The 19886-nt window shown below is 51.1% G+C and overlaps 6 protein-coding genes across 6 annotated transcripts; 4 read left to right on the top strand and 2 right to left on the bottom strand.

The window, feature by feature from the left end:
* Positions 1–6688: 6688 nt before the first annotated feature.
* Positions 6689–7713, top strand: CCOS01_14260 (SH3 domain-containing protein; the record flags this gene model as incomplete). Its single annotated transcript, XM_060462404.1, has 3 exons — positions 6689–6784; positions 6876–7169; positions 7222–7713. 3 exons carry the CDS (start codon positions 6689–6691, stop codon positions 7711–7713), a joined length of 882 nt encoding a protein of 293 aa, XP_060306889.1.
* An 823-nt stretch (positions 7714–8536) lies between these two features.
* Positions 8537–9076, bottom strand: CCOS01_14259 (uncharacterized protein; the record flags this gene model as incomplete). Its single annotated transcript, XM_060462403.1, has 1 exon — positions 8537–9076. One exon carries the CDS (start codon positions 9074–9076, stop codon positions 8537–8539), a length of 540 nt encoding a protein of 179 aa, XP_060306888.1.
* Positions 9077–11787: 2711 nt separating this feature from the next.
* On the top strand, positions 11788–12195 carry CCOS01_14258 (uncharacterized protein; the record flags this gene model as incomplete). The annotated part of the gene is made up of 1 exon (XM_060462402.1): positions 11788–12195. One exon carries the CDS (start codon positions 11788–11790, stop codon positions 12193–12195), a length of 408 nt encoding a protein of 135 aa, XP_060306887.1.
* A 400-nt stretch (positions 12196–12595) lies between these two features.
* CCOS01_14257 (uncharacterized protein) lies at positions 12596–13599 on the top strand (the record flags this gene model as incomplete). Its single annotated transcript, XM_060462401.1, has 3 exons — positions 12596–12831; positions 12892–13072; positions 13138–13599. 3 exons carry the CDS (start codon positions 12596–12598, stop codon positions 13597–13599), a joined length of 879 nt encoding a protein of 292 aa, XP_060306886.1.
* Positions 13600–14097: 498 nt separating this feature from the next.
* Positions 14098–15439, top strand: CCOS01_14256 (YjeF; the record flags this gene model as incomplete). Its single annotated transcript, XM_060462400.1, has 7 exons — positions 14098–14109; positions 14166–14274; positions 14332–14397; positions 14463–14557; positions 14887–14983; positions 15046–15274; positions 15337–15439. 7 exons carry the CDS (start codon positions 14098–14100, stop codon positions 15437–15439), a joined length of 711 nt encoding a protein of 236 aa, XP_060306885.1.
* A 294-nt stretch (positions 15440–15733) lies between these two features.
* On the bottom strand, positions 15734–16507 carry CCOS01_14255 (uncharacterized protein; the record flags this gene model as incomplete). The annotated part of the gene is made up of 1 exon (XM_060462399.1): positions 15734–16507. A coding segment is annotated over one exon (774 nt), but the record flags the coding sequence as incomplete, so codon positions are not given.
* Positions 16508–19886: the final 3379 nt, after the last annotated feature.

The raw sequence follows: 19886 nt of genomic DNA, 5'->3' as shown, positions 1-19886 counted from the left end.
CAACCCCTCACGATAGTGCCCAAGTAGCCAGCGTGTCAGCACAGCTTCTAGTCCGTCCGAGGTGGATCAGTGGCCATTTGAACTCGAAACCTTCTTCATGAGGACTCCTGGCTGATAGCAGGTCAAAAATCAGGACTCAGTAGATCGGGTTCCCTTGAAAATGTCGGCAGTCTATCGTTGAGAATTGACCAATAATGGAAATGGCAAGACTCGATACCCCGCGTCAGCCAAACTACCGGGTCACCAGATGCTCATTTCCCTGTTTTGCGACTGCTCAAGCTGACGTGTCAAGCCACACGCGGGAGGACGAAAGCCACTGAGGCGTCGACATTTTCAAGGGAACACCCTTGGAACCAGTCTGGTTGAAAGCGAAGTAGCTCAATCGTGCCGCTGGCCGTATTGGCTGAATACTCGGACGTGGTTGTTCAAACTTCACCAGATACGCAGGGGTTGTTCTCAGGGATGCTGGCTGGAGGAGGGGGCTGTGGTAGAAATTGTTAAGATGCACAGTGTGTGACAGGTGGTTTGGGAACCGGTGGGATTGCAATAGATGATTTGCTGCCGCAAGCTCTGTCAATGATTAAAACGTTGCAAAGTTCGAAACCGTCGATCCCGTCTTTGGCACTCTATCAAGCAGAGGAGAGAATCATGCGTATCGTCTTAGTCTTTGATCGAACACTCTTCACGCCGCCCGCTCGCATGGTTGACGTCGAGATATTATTTCGTTCCAGACTTGGCGTAGTGCCAACACGGAAATGGGGGAAATGGCGAATCCCAGTTTGGAAATAGGGCGGATCCTAGGTGATTTGAATCAAGAACAGTCTCGGGATCTTCGGGTGCATGAACACCAGCAAAGCTCGAACGGTGCCCACCATGGGCCCGCGTCAATGAACGACTGGTGATCAGAGATGGAGGAAACGAGATTTTCTGCACGTACCACATCTTGCCGGTTCAACAAGAGGTCCGCCGACTCATCTAAAGTCTCTCCGGCCTTGAGAGCAAGCCCGTCCGTTTCCCTCCGCGTCTGATATTTCGCATATTGGACAGACGCAGAAGGCTAGGCCTCTCGCAGACGATGGCATGTACAGATCTTGTATGAACCGTTTCGTGACACGAACGAAGCATCGAATGCGCCTATGGCAGAAGATGGGTTGCGATGGGAACCAAGATAGTTGCTGTGCCTGAGTGAATAGTCACAAAAGGACCTGTCGACCACCCCAACGGTATGTGAATCGTTGGTAGGCGGTATTCCAAATTCGCAATCGTGAGCAATATCTACTCGACTCAAGGCCGATGCTAGGTCTCGTTATTTCTAGTTGGACGGGTTCTAAAGGTCAGGTGAAAGGTTGGATGTACATGAGCTCTGTTCGACAGGCTACTGTTGCTCAGCCAAAAATCGTTCCGGCCGTTTGAACGGTAGTTGATCATCAGGATCTTCGGAGTTCCCCCAGAAACGCAAACGCATTATGATAAAAGAGGGATGTTGGGACGAAAGGAGAGAGCGCGAGTCAAGAAGATGCCAGTGACGTGCGACAGGCTGAGCGATTTGCGTAGCAGCAACGGCTATCCTAGACCGAAAGCTTGCGCCTTTTCTCCATAGTGCCACAAGCCTGTGACCAGAAAGCAGATGGTGAGACTATCTCGAAAATTCTAATGCGTCTTCCGGGAGAGATCTGTCATAGTAGAGTCGGAGTGGAGAAGGCGTGCTCACGAGGCGACGAAGAAGACTGTTGTCACTAGACGAAGCCGCGTTCCGAGATCTAGACATATCGAGGTTCGGTCGCGATGCTAGGCGTTTGTGAGACAGCTTTGTGGCGGTAGCTTCTGTTTGGTTTCTGTGGTTTCAGAAACTTGAAAGACGCCAACGGATGTCTTTCGTACGAATGGTTCGCTGTCGAATAAGATTTGGACGACAGCTTAATTGGATAGGCGCCTTCCAGCGCTCCACAAACTCCATACAGAGATGCAGATGTTTGGCAGCTGTCGGGTTCAGAAATTCGAAAGTCAAGCGCGGGCGAGTACGAGGTGACAGGCACCCGTGTTCCTGCATGTCAAACGGGTCAAAGGCATACAGTCTAGTCTGACCCAGTCGATCACGGCGGCTCTGACCGCGGCACGGTATCATCAGGTTCCATCCGGACAGCTGTCAGGAGCCGTGCTGTGAAGTTTGTTGCCGTAGCGCGCTGCTGTGCGTGTGCCTCGGAGGAGAGCCGGACCATCGGTCGGTGGCATGATAGCATCTATCCCGGAGAAGACAAGCGAAAGACATGTGAGGGTCCAAGAGCTGGGTATCGAAGTGTCTGAGATCGGGAGACTCGGCTCTCTAGTATTGGCCATCGGTGGCATTACTCCGTACTCAAGTAACTCATCCTACCTACCATATCGAGTGAGCGCATGCTGATCTCTGTCCGCGCTTGCGATATGGATACACCACCACACTGGGTCAGTGGTCGTAATGAAACGGCGAAAAACTGGCGGGTAGTGATGCCCTGGTGCGGTGCCCCTGCGTCAGAGACGACAGACGATTGACACCGTCGTGACGATGGAAGATGTCGAGGCAACAGTGGCATTATCCACGATCGATAGGCATTACCAAAAGTGATTTTTTGGTTGATATATCCGGAGCAAGTGCGCAAGACTTGGCGAGATCTTCACTCCTCTTGTCTGCGAATAGATAGGCTCAGGTAAGGCAAGCGGTGTCAGGGCTGAGCTGGACCAAATTGAAGGGAACCGCGGAGTTGAGGTACGTAACTCGCACCCGGATAGAATGGGGCATGCGTCAGGGGTAAGCAGTGTTCATGGCCAATGCTGTTCCGTAATCCATTAGCTCGTCCAATGCTGTTGGTGGGATGGCTTGCAGGAACCCCGAAAGGCCACTTGGAAAGTCAAAAAAATCTCAAACCCGCTAGCCACGACTTTCAGACAAGGGGGGGCGAGGCAGAGACAGACACGGACGACAGACAGCAGAGCAGACCTAACGATGGACAAGCAGGGACCAACGGTTTCTGGGGATTTGATAGAGGAAACCGGGGAGTTGGCGGGAGATCCCCCCAAGATGAGCACGGTGGGCAGGTACCAGTCTATCAGACGGCTCTTTTGGGATATGTACTCTCCACGATGATCGAATGGGCCAGGCCGTCAAGAAGGGCTAGACTCTGAGTACCTTATTATCAAAGAAAGTTAATTCTTTCTAAGTTATAAATACAAAAATATAGTTTTAATAAAACAGTATAGTACTTACTTAGTACTTAAATTAAAATACTTTTTTAAACTTATTATAAAAAAAATAACTATATTACTAACTACTTATTATTAAAATCTATAAGTAGGGCTATAGCTTTAACTATAATAATTTTATTTATAATAAGTAAAAAGTTTAATTATAAGTCTTTTAAAAGCCTTTAATTAAGAGCTATAAGAGCTTCTAAATATACTAAATTAAAATACTTATTAAAATACTAATAACTAAACTAATTTTACGATAATAACTTTAATAAAAAACTTAATAAATAACGTTAAAATCCTCGTTAATATTAAATATAATTTATAAAACGTAATAATATAATTATAAAATATTATTAATATATCCTATACTAAAAAAAGTATTATTAATATTAATAAATAAATAGGGCCGTATTAATATAATACCTCGGCTTCTTTTTATAACTTAAGAATAATTATTTTAAATAATATTAAAAATTTATTAAAAAACTCTTTTAAATACTTTAGTATATTTATTATTATTTCTATAATAATAAAACTCCTAGTACTTATATATAAAAATAAGTTATTTATTTTTAAATAATAATATTAGCTTATTAATAAGCTATTAAAACTACGATTTTAATAATTTTTTAATAAAAAAGAGGGTAAAATAAAGAAAAGGATAGGTAATTTATAAAAAGGGTTAAGGTTAAATAGTACGGAATTCGAGGGTAGGGTAGCGTCTATATATACTATAGCAATCCTTTAGTAATATAAAACGATAGAGTTAAACAGTGGAAGGGCTGGACTCGTTCCTTCTGTTGAACCTGGGAAAGCACAGGTAATGGACCTAGGTAAGGTAGATAGGTGCGCGACTACGTACCTGCGGTATCTTACCTCGCCCCGTACCGAATGGAAGGGACGCGTCCAGTCGTACGCACAGTTTCAATACAGAGCCTCGACACAGTGCGGTGCAACAGACAGCGGGAAGCAGTCATCCAGGACTGCCTTCCTTCCCGCCAGGTCTTCTCTTAGGATTAACATACGAATACTCCGCAGTACCATTTGTTCAGTTCGGTTGGCGCAGATTCCCCTTCCAGGATGTACCTAACACCTGACTTTTGTGTGCGAATCTGTCTGCGCCTACATCATGTCGCCTGCAATACAGCGCTGCCTGGTTGATTTCATTGGCAACGGGCAGTTCTCGAGCAGGTGCATATTGGCTGCACTGGCCATCAATTACTTGATGAGGGCCTATAATCTACTTCCATTGCCCCCCGCATGCCCCCTTTGCATTGGATCTCAGCAGTGCAGCGACGAATCGCTTAGTAGTAGACCTGCATGCCGTGACTTCCTGTTCTCGACTCCTTCCACGTCTCCTCGCTCCTTCCCTCTCGCAGCAAGAAGTATCCGGAGGTACATGGGTACGTCCCCCTCGTCTCGCTTACTGTCCACCCTCACCTACCGCCTGCCCGCGCAGTGTGCCTAAGTTCCGGGTCTGGGTCCTCCTCCTTCCTCTCCACCTGCCACTGGGTCCTTGAGGCTGGTCCACGACCACGTTTTGCGTATCATTGACTCTACCACGTAGGCCCACCGTCCAGTACCCTCCCTCCTCCCTCGTCGAGTCCTCCTGCCTGTTGCCCTCTTTGCGGATACGGATACTTCCACTCAAAGGTGGTAGACCAGGAAGTCGCAGGCACAGCCAGCACAGCCTGAGAACCTGCAGCTACAACCCTTGCATCTTATCTGCGCTTGCTTCAGTCAGGTTCCTGGTTGTCTGTCAGAGTGCCCAGTCTTCCACTCTTACGCCGCAGCCTGCCCTGTGTGCCTGTGTCCTCTTTTATTTCCATTCTTCCCACCCCACCGTCCATTCCTCTCATCCCTTTCAACCCTTTTCTGCGACAAGAAAAAAACGGTTCCCCCCGTTGCTGCCCGCTGTCGACCACCTGAGTGAGCCAGAGAGTCAAGGAACCGGGAATTGGCCATTCGCCCAGTCAAAGGAATTGGACAGCCATCAGCAGTGTGAAAGAGGGTCGGCCGAAGAGTAAACAACAAATACCATCGCCGCCGCCGCCGTAGTAGCAGAAGCGCACACGACACGAGCCGCAGCGCCAAACCAAACGAGTACCTAACGAGCCCACATCTTACGCCGGGGCGCAACGGCACCCGACAGGCACCGCAGAAGAAAATAGGGGCGCGGATTTGCACATCAACACGCGATCCGGGGGTGCCACGAGCAAGTCAGCTCAGTCTAGCCCTTCTCTCTCAACTCAAGCCTTTACAAGCCTGAGAAACACAGAGAGAGAGGTGTACAGATTCTCTCTGTATCCGTACCAACAACAGGCACACCACCACCTTCACCCGTTGCGACCGAGAACCCAGTGCTAAGGAAAGACGCCAAACAAGCACCGAAATCGACGCCACAAGACTCGCGCCTCCTTCTCCTCTCACGGCACCACTGTGAGTTGGGTCTGGCTGGTCTTGGTCTGCTTGGTCCGGCGGCATTTTTCTGCCTCGCTATCCACGCCGCCTACTTCCTCTTTCGGGATCTTGCTAGTCGTTGCCCTTCATTTCACGCGGTCAACCGCCAACAACGCCTACCCCTTCTCTCCTCTACCGCCAGCCTTGGCTCAAGCCTGCTGTTCCTACAACTGCTGTCCGTCTCCCGACGCAGCCCACCTCCAGTCTCTCCTTCGACTTTCGACTCGACATCGATTTCGTCTTCCACTCTTGTATTCTCTAATCCTATACATCCTTTTCTTCCGATTCCTCCTCGCTCCTTCGACTCTGGACTTCCGGTTCTCCCTTTCTTCCCCCAATCGACAGCAATTCATCTCCGTCTTCGATTCGCTTCATCGCTTCATCGCTCCCATCTTGCATCTCACGGATCCCGACTACCATTCTCTTTTTCTTCTCTAGAAAAGAGGCGGCCTTGCTGGACAACCCTCTGAAACGATCGACTCGCTTTCGCCATCTCAATTATCGACCGCCGCGTCGTTCATTCGAGCCTTCATTCGAGCCTTCGTTCGCTGCCTACCTGAAGCCACGTCGAATAACGCTCAGCTCATCCCAGCTCAGTACAGCGCACACGCTACGTCGCGCACTGAACAGCACGCAGCGCACCCGTCACAACAATCTCTCCCAGCGCCCTTTTTCTATTTTGGCCGACAGCCCAACCACCAGTCACTCCTTTCCACCCTAGTCTTCCGAGATCTTGCATTCCAGCCACGACAACCCCCTCGCGGCATTCGAATTACGTATCCACCGTTGGATTGGCACCGCTTCGCCCATATTGCCGAACACTTCGCTTCGATTACCCGCTTGTCGACGTCTTCAAGTCGCTCGACTCACATTCGCAACCGTGACATTTTTCGAGGCTTTCTCTCGAAATTTGCTCCGAGGCAATTGACTCTTCGTCCATCGAACTCGCACATCATTCTCTATGCCATCCTACGGCTCTCTTCATTCACCATCATTGCGCAAAATGGAACAATCGAGGGTTCAGTACGGGAGGAAGGGCATTAATTTGGGGAACATCATTGGTGATCCCTTCGCCCTGGCTACAGTCTCCATTTCCATGGTACGTCGATATCCAAAAAACGCCTCGAGAATACCTGGCTCTTCTCGATAGATCGGCCTTCTGTTTATGTCTGTACTAACAGTCTTCTTAGCTAGCATGGATAATTGCTTTTATTAGCTCCATCATCGCGACAACACAAGTCACAAATAACTCCGGCTCATTCCCACCCTTCGCATGGTGGACCGTCGTCTACATGTTCTTCCTTATCGCAGGAGTCTTCGTCGTTGTGGCTTCAGACACTGCGCAAACTTATCATGTCGCCCTCACGGGATACCTGGGTGCCGCTCTGTCCCTGAACTCACTGACTATCCACTCCCTCATCTACTCCTCCAACGGTGCTCGCCAGGCTGCTGGCGCTGGCTTCATTCTCATGGCCATGGTTACCGTAAGTTCTCCGCTACGGAGGTGAGGATCGAATGCTGACCTTGTCCCTGTAGATTGTCTGGATTTTCTACTTCGGCTCCGCCCCGTCAGCGAAGCCGCGCGCTTACCTCGATTCCTTCGCGCTCCAGAAGGAGTCTGGAAACCGACAGATGATGTACGGCGGTGGTCGGCCCGAAACCTCAACGTCGGTCCAGCCTCCCCAGATGTACACTTCGGCGCAGCTCAATGGCTTCGAGAACCCATCCCCCGTTCAGGGCATCCCCACTACACAAACCCGCAACTCCGGAGTGGCCCCGACATTCAACGCGGCGCCACCTGCAGCGAAGCCTCCTGGTCTTGACCAAGAGGTGGTGCCCCCCACCGAATACCCCTACCGCGCGAAGGCCATCTATAGTTACGAGGCCAACCCCGACGACGCGAACGAGATCTCCTTCTCAAAGCACGAGATTCTGGAGGTCAGTGACGTGAGTGGAAGGTGGTGGCAGGCACGCAAGGAGACGGGCGAGACGGGTATTGCGCCGAGCAACTACCTGATCCTGTTATAATGAGCTCATGATTTTCATTTCGCCGTTGGAGATGGGAGCAAAAAATGACCATATGGGACATGGAACGGTTTCGCGCTCAAATGCTTGTTGGAGTACATTAAGGTCTCTTGTCCGGGATAAAACCATTGCCGCCTCTTTTGAGCCACAGGCGGCACACGTATATCCGCCTAAACGGCTTCGCTTTTTTTCTTCTTCGACCTGTTGTTTCTACTTCTATCCGCCCACCACTGCGTGCAGGCTTTCTCCCTATTACTGCTAGTGTATGTTGCCATTGTCGCTCGAGTAGAGGGATTGTGTGTTTTCTTTTTGTGTCTTCTGGGGCGGGTTTCACGAGCAACGGGTCGGTCATTCGGATAGCTATGGTAGCTCGCAGGTGGGATACCCATGCATGTTGGGGTTCCCTTGCTGCTTTACAAATGGCATTTGCATATATTCATATACCGTCTTCATATTCTCGACAGTGACAATGTGTCATCTTTGCGTGGGATTTATGAGCCCAACAAGTGAACAGCTTATCCAAGCTGGTCATGAGACGGAGGTAGCGGAGACGTGGGCTTTTCTAAGTCATTGGTGTGAATTCGCTTCGTAAGTCATAATTGACAATCTGGAGATTGTGCATCAATTAAAAGACTTCTTCGTTATCTGTCGTAGGGTATCATAGCACTCTCCTTCCGCCCTTCCCTCAGCCACTTTAGCTGGCAAACGATGGAGACACTCGCAGCGAAGTGACATGTCTTGGCCACCAGTCCAGGGCGTCATCTTGCAGCCTCAACACTCAAAATGCGCCTCCCTCCCTCTCTCTCTCTCTCTCTCTCTCCTTCTCTCAAGCCTTATCCAACCTCTTCCTCAACTCCCTTTCCTTCGTCAAGACCTCCAGCTCAAGCCTCTCAACACTATACTCCAACCCTTCCCTCCTCTGCCTCACAGCCCTCGCCCGCAAAGCACTCTCCCCATTCAATCCCTTCTTCCCACCACTTCCGCTAGCACCAAACCCCCCTCCTCGTCCCTTTGTTTTCTTGCCCCCATACCCATCCTCCTCAGACGGCGCAGCCAACCGGCCCTGCAAGAGCTCGCACCTAGCCTGCAGAGTCTCGATGCGCCGTTCGCGGCGCGCGATTTGCGCGTCGGCGCGATCGAGGAGTTTCGCGATTTGCGGGCCGATTTCGTCGCGCAGCGAGGCCTCGGCGGCGGCGAGGGTGGGTTGGGGGATGAGTTCGAAGTGCCGCGTGGGACGGAGGACGGAGGCGAGGCGGGGAAGGTCAGAAACGCCTGTGTCGAGGGTGGATACGGAGTTTTGGAGGAAGGTTAGGGAGGTGCGGAGGGAGGCTACGCAGTCTGCGTATGTTGCTGCGTTTTGGGACATCGTGTTGTGGTTGCGGTTGTGGATTTCTCGGTGGGGTGTGGCTTTGTTTACCCCCCGTTTTCGTCGGTAGGTTTGATTGCGGTGCGCTGCACTTTTCTGGTGATGGGGGTGTTTTGAGGTAGTGTCAAGGGTGTTTGGCTTCCTCGCTTCGACAAATGCGAGGGTTGGGAGAGAGAGATCGTGTGGCGACGGGGTGTTGTTGGTTGTGGTGTCGATGGTCGAATTGGGCTTGTTTTTGGAGGTTTAGCTTGGAAGGAATGGTTGAAAGCAAAGACGGACATCGATTGTTTACAGCCCCGCTAACTCAGGAACAGACGGGTACGTACCGACTAGGGAATGATGCACGGCCCATATATACCTGGCTCGGTGAGGTTCGGTGTGAAGGCACTATCTACAACTCTTGGCACTTAGATGTAGCCGAAGAGTGGTGATTAAACCACTTTGAGTCCTGATAACAAGATGCTAAGGCTTTGAGGTATATTCAATAGCCTGTAGTATGGCTATTAATTGAAAACCCATGCCACATCGATGGGCCATCATATTCAAGGTAAAGCACGATTTCTCTACGGGTAGGTGGCCATGGAAGGAGCATAAAATGTCACCCGCATATAGCTATTTCTGAACTTTTTACTACCAGATATATACATACTTCACTATCTATTTTTGCTAGTAGAGCCTTCTAATGTCAGCCACGACCTACATCGGCAGTCATTAAAAGGATCCAAAAATTGAAGGTAGACACTATCAAAAGAGTTCACCCCCCCGTTGCTGAACTGGGGGCTACATCTCTGGTGCACATGCCGAGACTCGAACCTGAAATCCTGGCTTAGGCTAAGCTAGTTGAACAGGCTCGCCCGTAACCATCCCGCCAAACGGCAGTTTGACCTGACCTCACAGGCCTGTGAGGCGCCTGCTGCCGTTGGTGACAGGAACAGAATTGAGGGGGGGTATAAGGGAAGGCTCGCATGAGTGCGCACTGGTGTATTCCACTCATTGCGCCGCGTGGTACATATACCTTGAGGGCTAAGGCGTCTGTGGACAACGACCTGAAGCCACTGGAAAAATCATTTACTAGGCGTATGGTAAGACGATGTTCATCGCAACGACAGCAAGGCCTATTCTTCACTTCTACCGTATTGGTACATCTTCTGTTCAATCTTTTACAATCTCAAATATTAGGTAGAGAGTAACTCCCAGCCCCTGATATCTTGCAAAACATCTTCAACGTGACTAATAATGAACACATCGAGGATCACTGAATATACCTTGAGGCTCATCTTCTGGGACAATGTGCTGAAGTATTGAGCAGCACCTAGTTAGTTGAAAGGATCAAGAAGACGACATGAGCCTTACAAACGTCGCTTTTACCTACCTTAAATAAACCCATCGGAGGAATCGTGGGCCTCGCCCACTTTCTCATCTTTCAATACACACATACGCTGTCTGATATCAGACATCTCTTTTAGCCTCGTAGCAGGTCTTTCCCATGGCTTTCAGAAACATTACAGGGTCTGATGGCCTCTATGGATTGGTTTGGGAGAGCGAAGTCGGATGTGTAGCTGAAAGGCCGCCATGCTTGTGCGTGCCCTACCACCATGAGTGTGCAGTTTATGAGCTCATTTTGCGGTAACCTACACCACCAATATAGTCTATTACTCGTCTGTCTTCCAAATGCTTTTTGAGCATCTTCGGAATCGCTCTTTAGCCCCTGATAGGATGGGGCTACCAAACACCAGTGACTTCATGTATAAATCTTTTCTGATGGCTGTGAGTTCTTCAAAGAGAGAGGCCCTTGGTAAAACTTGTGTGATGTTGAACGAAGGTGACCTTGACTGCCGCCAAACGTGAATAGGCGAGCACGGCCTTGCAATGGCATGTATGACTAGGTAGCCTCAACCGCGAGTATCATATGAGGTGCCCGGTTTGGAAGGTCAGCCAACTTCTTCGGCGAGCCCAAATCCGGCTCATTCCGAGAGGCGTGCACCAAGTAGGTATGCGGTCAACTAACATGATGTAAGCAGCCTCCCTTCAGCGATAATCCACGAGTGGCCATAAATTTTGAGGGAAAGAAATGGTTCGCCTATTTATTGACGCGAGCATGCAGTCAGTGCCAGCTGGTCTCACTCTCATTAGCCCAGCAAGATGATTCACAGGTTTTCTCACAGCAGTGGCGTTGTCTTCTGACTACGTGCCAAGCTGAAGGGCCCAAAGTGTCAACTGACACGAGCCATGAAGTGAAGTGGGCGGCTTGGAACTCCCATGTGGCGCTTGCAAGCGAATTCGATTCGATGGATGCGGTGACTTGACGCCCATGAGAGCGCACTCTTCGACCGTGGCGGCGATGACTATGGTGCTTTGAGCCTCTCACCTCAAGCATTTAAGATGGATGACTGCAAGCACAACTCTTGCGGCGTTCGACGAGTTTATGGCTTGGTTTGCCACGTGAAATGGCTGACAGAGCCGTACGAAGAGGTATCAAATGGCGATGGGATTTCTCTTAAATACCATTAGCCGAAGCCACACATTCTAGCATCCGGAGACGTTACCTCATCGCTTATTTCTGAAGACATCATACCCTGAAGATCCCATTGTCACACTCATTGCCACAGAACTCCTTGAATCTCACAAACACAGGCATTCGGAAGGGTCATCATATCAGTCGTGCACGAAAGTCCGTCTTCATACGGCACTCTGCCAGCTCATCCTTTGTCATGTCCCGAGACCACAACCACCCCTCCGTGCACCCTACAGCAACTTCAAATGTGAGGATTGCCCTCAATTTCAAGCCAATGTGGCATCCATTCGAGACTAACCGTTCCCAGTCACCTACATCAGCCACAAATGGCATCAAGCCAGCGAGCTCAGGTTCATCAGCTAACAGCACCGGCACTGTAACTGTCGCCGTCGTCGTGGGTCTTCTCCTATTGACGATCATCGTTTACATCACTATTACGGAATACCGCAAGATGAATACAACAGAAGGCTTGAGGGTTAGGACGAAGGAAGGCAAAGAGCGGGCATTGGTAGCAAACGGTTCGAGGGAGTCATTTGAGAGTTTTGAATCAGAGTTGAAAGAAACTGCACCTGCGGTAATAGTTTTCTCCCGCATAGCTTCCTAGAGAACAACATACATATAGTTATCAACTCAAGCAAATGAAGATCGATTTCATTTCTCCCACGTATCAATAACGGTCCCGTTGAACTGCTAACCCATGTGCACCATCTGCGATACATTGACGTCTCCGTCGCTCAGAGTCCAATTCCGCCCCGGGAGGAATTGATTGTTTCCAATTTCCCCGGTAACTCATGGCTTTAATCCTTTGAGGGTTCGGAAATTACGCAGCCCGAATCTCCAGCCAGCCATCTCCATGCAATGTTAAGCCAAGGTTGGTCCGTGTTTCTTGACTGAGTTCGGTCGTAAGTCGACCTAAGTTCCGGACCCACTCGGATCTAACAGCCGTGCAACTACTCCGGTACGGGCCGGCCGCACGGACGCATTGAGCCCTTCGGTCTTGCGCTATGGCATCTTCTGTCCGTGTAAGTGGTTATAAGAATTCTACTTCACGCCACTCCAATGGCCTAACCATTCGAAGAGACCACAAGCATTTAGGTCACTATCACTTACACTCACACATACTCAACTTTGAGAAATCGCCATTCTTCCCGCTCTACGCTACTTTCCAGCTCACAACCATGGAGTTCAATCTCAGCAAGCCCAACCGCAAGATTCATGCCGGTGTCATATTGACCAAAGGGTAATTACCAAATCATAATTCCTCGGATTCCCTGCCACAAGTAAGCTGAGACATTTACAGCGTCACCGAAATGCTCGACGTTGCACCTTTTGAATTCTTTGCCTGGACCGATAAGACTTCCCGTCAAATGCTGAACCTACCGCAGGAGATGTGGGAGGACGATATCGAGTTTGACCTACATTGGATCACCGAGGACGGCAAACCGGCCCAGATGAAGAGCAGAGCTCAGATTCAGCCAACCGTAAGCAGCACATGGCACCACCGTCCCAGTAGAGAGATTCTCTAACACTGACACCCACCACCCAGGACTCCTTTGAGTCTTGTCCACCCTTGGATATCGCACTCATGGGAGCTCATGACCTAAAGTACAAGACCAGCGAAGCCGAGCTCGCCTTCATCCGCAAGGTTTACGAGCAGTGCAGCGCCTTCTTGACCATCTGTGGTGGTATGTTCCCGCTTCTCGAGGCTGGCCTTCTGGCTGGTAAGACGGCGACTTGCCCCCGCATGATTGTCTCTGCCATGAAGAAGAGTATTCCGGTCGTCGATTGGGTTGAGACTCGTTGGGCACATGACGGGAAGCTGTGGACTTCGAGCTCGCTGCTGAATGGCACCGATATGATGCGGGCTTTTACTGAGGCTACGTGGGGAGGGAAGACCAACAACGGGTGGGTCGAGGCGGCTCTCGATATTGGGGGGTATCCTGTGAGAGACGTCGGCTTTAAGGACTTCAAGGGACACCATTACGCTGTCGAACAGCTTCCCTTCTAGGCTTCTAGGCAATTGGGGGAGGATTCTGATCGAATGATGGGCCTTGTGAAGGGTATGCTAGGGTATCAAGTCCGGTGGCATTTGACTATTGTACAAATCAGTGAAGCACGAAAATTTACACAGATCTGATTTCCATGCCTATTCTCGGTGGCAAACTTGAACCCGATGCACAGCGTGACAGCGTGTGGGAGATTCGATTCGTACTGCAAGGGCACTGTGTGAACTGTGTGGGTCTGTCGGTGACTGCCGAACCGGCGTTGGTTCCTGCGGTCCGGTTGTGTGGTTCGTTACTGACCGGTGTGCTAAACTCCGATGCGGAGTGATGTCAGCCCGTCGCACGTCCCTTCCATCTTCATCTACCTTCCTACTTCCCCAGAACATCTCGAACCGTCACCCCAACCTCACGTCAACTCTCTGAAGTCGTCAGAAACTATCCTGAAGCCTCACACGTCAACGTCACAAAGTTTCAAGCAGAAGTATCTTGGAAACGCCGACAACATGTCCCTCAGAGTTAGTGGTTAGAAGTAGCATCAGAGAGGGCTTCGCTGACAGCAACACACCAATAGACTATCGGCGCAAAGGCGGCCGCGGCCTTGGACAAGGACCTCATGAGCACCGGTGCCTTCTCAATCGACCAGCTTATGGAGCTTGCCGGACTATCCGTGTCACAAGCGAGTGGGTTCCTGCAACGGCCAATGCTTGCTCAAGCTTTCGATTGACACCTTGGTGCAGTCTATCGCGTTCACCCTCCTAGTCGAGGTCTGAACATTCTTGTTGCATGCGGCCCCGGTAACAACGGTGAGCACCCTTCCAAAGATTCCCCCGTCTCAATCACCAAGCATCTGACCAGGACCCCTGTACAGGTGGCGATGGCCTAGTGGCTGCCCGACACCTTTGTCACTATGGCTACAAGCCCACTATCTACTATCCCAAGCGGAGCAAGAATGATTTGTATCAGGTGAGTGAAGATGCCATTCGCTTTTGTCTATCTCGATTGGTTCGTTCGGCTCATAGTACATGGGAATGTTCTGGCAATTACATACCATCTATCGGCGACACCTCTTGAGCTCTTGGCCATCCGAGCTCAGAATGCTTTTGTTCTCCTTCCACGCCACGCTATGCAATTGCACAACTCTATGATTCTTCTCTCGAGAGAAGGAGTAAAGAAACTGGCAGCATCTTTGCGTGTATACGGTGCTGCCATAAAAAATTGACCCCTCCCGACCTTCGTTCTCCATTGGGCTTGCCGTTGACCGGTCGTAGCTTTGCTGACTGAAAATTCCTTAGCGGTTGGCGCAGCAGTTGGTGGACTTGGACGTTGCGTTCGTCGAAGATTTCCTCACGGCGGCGAAAACTACTGATCATATCGTTGACGCTATCTTCGGTTCGTTCTTTTCCCCCTGTCTAGACCATAGTCCGTTCACGCGCCTGATATTTTGAGGCAAGGGTTCAGCTTTTCTGGAGAGGTCCGGGAGCCTTTCCCCGCGGTGATCAAGGCGCTCGAGGAAACAAAGCTGCCGGTCACTTCGGTTGACGCCCCATCATCGTGGGATATCGAAAATGGCCCGCCCGAGTCCGGCCCCGGGAGTTCGTTCCAACCTGAGGTCCTTGTCAGCCTGACAGCACCAAAGCCACTGGTGAAGCATTTCAAAGGACGGCACTTCATCGGCGGAAGGTATGCCCAATATCCACCATAGCACCAGGCTTGAGAAATTTGTTGGCTGACCTTGGGAGCAGATTCGTATCGCCGGGCATTGCTGAAAAATACAATTTGGAAATTCCGCAGTACGAAGGCATCGACCAGGTGGTGGAAGTTGATAATAACGGCCAGAAGCTGTAAAATCCGTTAGTCAATTGAATTTACCAAAATTTACTGTGTATTAGCCAAGGGCACTTACAGTCGGCTCTTGCTTTCTCTTTGTTCTTTTCCCTTTCCTAAGTTTCTTCCTAAATGACCAAACAGCCCCCCACGCGGCTATTTGGACAAACAGGACTCGGACATCGCCCGTCAAGCATCTGCATTGGGTGTACTACAACACCCAATGGACACTCCAACAAAGGAGGATGGTATGCTTGACAAAAGGCGACATAGACTAAGAAGAGTCTCCGACAGACTGGGCAAACAGATTTGTGCTCAACACACATGAAAGCCGAGTGAAACGGACGTGGAGCCTCTCGGACAGCGTGTGACGAGTGATTCGGAGGGCGTGTTTTTGAAAAAGGGCAACATGAGAGTATTGTCCCGGATTGAAATGACTGACAGAGAGAATAATAGGCGAGGTGACCACGAAGGCAGTTGGAGAGCGTGCCAAACCGGTGGCCTTGGTGTGGCTGATATAAACAACAGCTGTGGCTGCCCCGCGACCTTGGTTCGGGTCATCCAATGGAGAGCAAAGTTTTGAAGGAATTGCCACACGATGGGTTCCACCAGGACCCCTTGCTGGGCCGGAGCGTTTTCGACGACGACGGACGTCGCGGACGGAGGATATCGAAGGCTTCTCTTCTGGTTGGTCAGTGCGGACAGGGTCTTTGAACCGGGGCGGGAGAGGCGAGCCAGTACGGATAGTGTACGCGACGGACTCAACGGGGAGAAGAGTTTAGGTGGTGTAGGATGTATGTTGTACCTGGGGGTGGAAGGGCGGGAAGAAAGCAACGGGCGAGGGGCGAGTGAACTTGTGAAGGGAAAAGTGGAAGGGGAAGAAAGGTTGAGATGAGAAGGGCAGGGCAATGTTGGCGGCGGCGGAATGGAGCGGATAAGGCGATGACAGTGAAGCACAGTTCTAGTCATACTGGACAAAATTGATTTGTCTGGTTGGGCATATATTTTGGTGCGTTTCCATATCCCGTTCTTTTTTCCACGGTATTCCCCCCCTCTTGATACAGGTACTCTGTACTCCGTACTCTGTACACATTGCCTGCCATAGGTAAACCTTTTTTTTTCCTTCCTTCTCACAGCTGCATCCCCAGGTCAGGCCCATGTCCGGGTCAGGTAAGGTACATTGGAGGGTGCAAAGCCACAACTCTGGGGCCCAAGGCCCCTTCAATGGGGGAACGGGTGGGAATACTCCAAGGAAGGGGAGGTCGCGCGCGGGCAAAAAGTCGAATGGGGGCATCTCCAACTCACGGCATAGAACGAGCTGGGCTTTGCCGGAGCAAAAGCTCCGTCTACCCCTGTGATAGGCCCGAGCGGCAAGGCAGCGCTTACGGGGCCGCATGGAGCACTGCGTGGTACTACCGAACGGGACCCGCTCGTCCTCTTTTTTTCTAGAACGGAGGCTGGGAGACTGGAGTGCAGTGTGCACTTACCTTTACACTTTAGTGGTCTTGTGCCAGTTGTGGGAGGAGCCAGATGGAGTTCCACCTTGAGGGACAGTGAGAGAGAAAGTGGAAGCCACGATTGGTGGCCCTCCACTCACTCTTTCCATTCTCACTTGACTGCGGGAAGTGAGCGGTAGGTACCTTCCATTGCTGACGAATACCTGGACGGGTGTAAGGTACACAGCAAGGTACAAGATGAAAGTGCCTGGGTTCTAGGCCGTTCCTGTTGACCTTGGAACCCCGTCAATTGGCAGAATTGTTGTGTTCATCCAGGGAAGGTCTCACGGTCTAAAGTGAAAAGGGGAAAAAGAAGAGACGAAGAAAAGGGTCTAGCACTCTTGTTGGTGATGTGGGATGTAGCAGGTACAATTGCCCGGCTCAGTTGCTCCTGCTCTCGTTCTTCCCTTCATCCCACCTCATGGACCCAAAGTATTTCTGTACCTGGCCCTTCCTTGCCTCGCTTTCCCTCTATCCTCTTCTCTCTTTTTCACTCACATACTTCCGTCATCTTCCTGCATGCCAGCCTTGCGCTTCCTTTGCTTCATCCATCCAACATTGCCCCCCTCAGCTGCCGGGAGTTTTCTCCATCGACCAACACCAACTAGGCGGGCCGGTTCGTCTGCGCTAAACCGTTCACCTCTCGGTGTTTTCTCTTCGCTCCTCGGATGTCAACAACTGCCATTGTTTGGCCTCGGCTTCCGAGTGCCGGTCGTCCCAACGTCCAGTATCTGCATCGAGGTCTGGACTATTCGCTCCGGTCGCAATACGGCAGCTCATGGTGCCAATGCTGAGGTGTCGATCTGAGGAGGACGTGGTGGTTCACTGCCCAGACACTTCACGTCAGCAAGGGTAGGACAGCCAGGCGTGGCCGGGCCGCCCGCGTGGCTCTCCGGTTATCTGTCCAGCCAAGGCCCCTGCCGCTCTCAAGCCGAACAACGGTTCGCAAGACGTCATCGACACTACTAGGAATGGGGGTATCCAAAAATGCACCATGGCCCCGTGGATTCTCTCGACCACGAGGGCAGAAAAAAAAAACCCCCTTCTACTTCAGTCGCGGGACGACGGATCTTTGGCTTCCTCGAAGCTTCGGAGCATCATGGTCTAGTTCGCCTCTATCTCACGACAACATACGATCGGTTATGTCGGACAACGCAAAAGAGTCAATCCCTACCCTTGTCAGGTTCACATGATGAGGTCTGTGTCAATTAGGCACGACACCGTCCTCCACATCCTGAGAACAGTCAAGTCCACGGAATTTGGCGGCGTATTAGCGAACTAGCGACCACAGACCTCAGGGTGCCTGCTGTGTAAAGTTTCTGGTGCCTTCGAGCAACATGGCCGCGTCCCGCCCTAAGATGAGACCCTGGACGGGAATGCCCTCTGGGCCTCCCGTCAGGATCAAGCTAAAAGCTACCGGACACAGCGATTAACCTTGACTCGGGTCCCCGCCAAATTGAGGCTGATGCTTTTTCTACTGCAGATGTGGTAGCTTGGAGCACAGCAGTCACGCAGCCACGCAGCCACGCAGACGCGATGGTTGGACCAAAGATGGCCCGTTAGCCTGGCGATCCCTTCGAAAAGACGGATTCTCAGGGATCGCGCCGCCCTCAAAAGCAGAAGTCCTGCACAGGCCATGCAGTCTGTCACGCGGATTCGCATAACCCGAGAAAAAAAAACATTGTCTGATTGCGCAATTGACTTCGCGGGAATGAAGAGAATGATCAACTTTTGAGCCCACGAGACCTACGGCTGGCTAGCTATCCTACCGCCTAGGTATGCTAGACGGAAGAGCTTGCTTCATCAACTCGACAAAGTCGTATTCGCAAAGGTTTACCCCGCCGTCTAGAGCTGTGGCCCCTGGTCGTTGAGCGGGGACTGGGGCGATGCCCGACAGCGTGGCGGATGACGGACACTTCCGACCAGATTGGCAGATTCGACTGTCCGACTTGGGCCTTTTCATGCAGGGATCCGGCAAGGGCAACATCATCATGTTGAATGGTTTGGGTTGTCCTGAAACGGACAACGAATCATCAAATCCTTCCGGCAATGGGGGCTCTCCGTTGGTCCCAGAAGAGCGGATTCATACAGACACATGCTGGACAGCTTTGGAGACAACACCGTGGCACGCCTTGAGCGGAACGATCGCAGAGGTTCGCGGCAGGCAAATAGGCAGGGACCTGCATGTCATGTCGTTGCAATGCCTTTTCCGTGCTGTTTTCCATGGATTATCTAAACCAGCCCACGCCAATTCAACCGTCGGACTTGGTTCATCATCCTCCTGGAAGAGTTCCTCCGCATTATCGAGTTCTTCACGCTAGTCGTCTTGATATTTGGTACACTAAAGTCCTCCTACTACCCTGACTTCTGGTCCTGTGGGAATGCGGATATTCGTTGCGGCAATGATTCGGCGACTGTTGGCGCCCAACGAGATTGAGTCTTCTTATCATTCCAGCCCTCCCTCTGTTCCTGACTCTGCTGCACCCTTAGCATGGCCGTCAGTGGAGACGCTTCTTGAGTCGTGCAAAAGCTTTAAAACCTAACGATCCCTTGCCCATTGCTTTTAAGGGTCTATGAGACCATGACAGGCAATGGGGTGGCTGACGTCGGCGACTAGGGACGTCTCCCGCATCGCTCTACGCCGCTATTTTGATATTGCTCATTCGGATAAATGCGACACTGTGTTGCATCTACATAATCTTCTGGAATCTAGCGCTGTGAGGCACCGATTCTTGGCATGAGCTCGTCCACCAATTGATACCAGACAGATAGTTACCAAATCCTTCATGGCAAGGCTTGCGCACGACGTGAATTGTGTCCTGATGACTTGGAGCCCAATATTCGAGTCCCCGTGACATCTGAGTCGGAGCTGGCTCCGGTTCGACAACTTTTTGCGCCAGCGCAGATCACAGACTAAGGCCGCGCAAGTTGGACATGTGGGATAATTAGTGGCCGCATCATTTTGGCCACAA

This window comes from Colletotrichum costaricense, assembly GCF_030867565.1.
Source record: "Colletotrichum costaricense strain IMI 309622 chromosome Unknown Scaffold_20.1, whole genome shotgun sequence".
Classification (NCBI taxonomy): Eukaryota; Fungi; Ascomycota; class Sordariomycetes; order Glomerellales; family Glomerellaceae; genus Colletotrichum; species Colletotrichum costaricense.
Note: the sequence above shows the minus strand (reverse complement) of the source record. Positions and strands in the feature narration are given on the sequence as shown.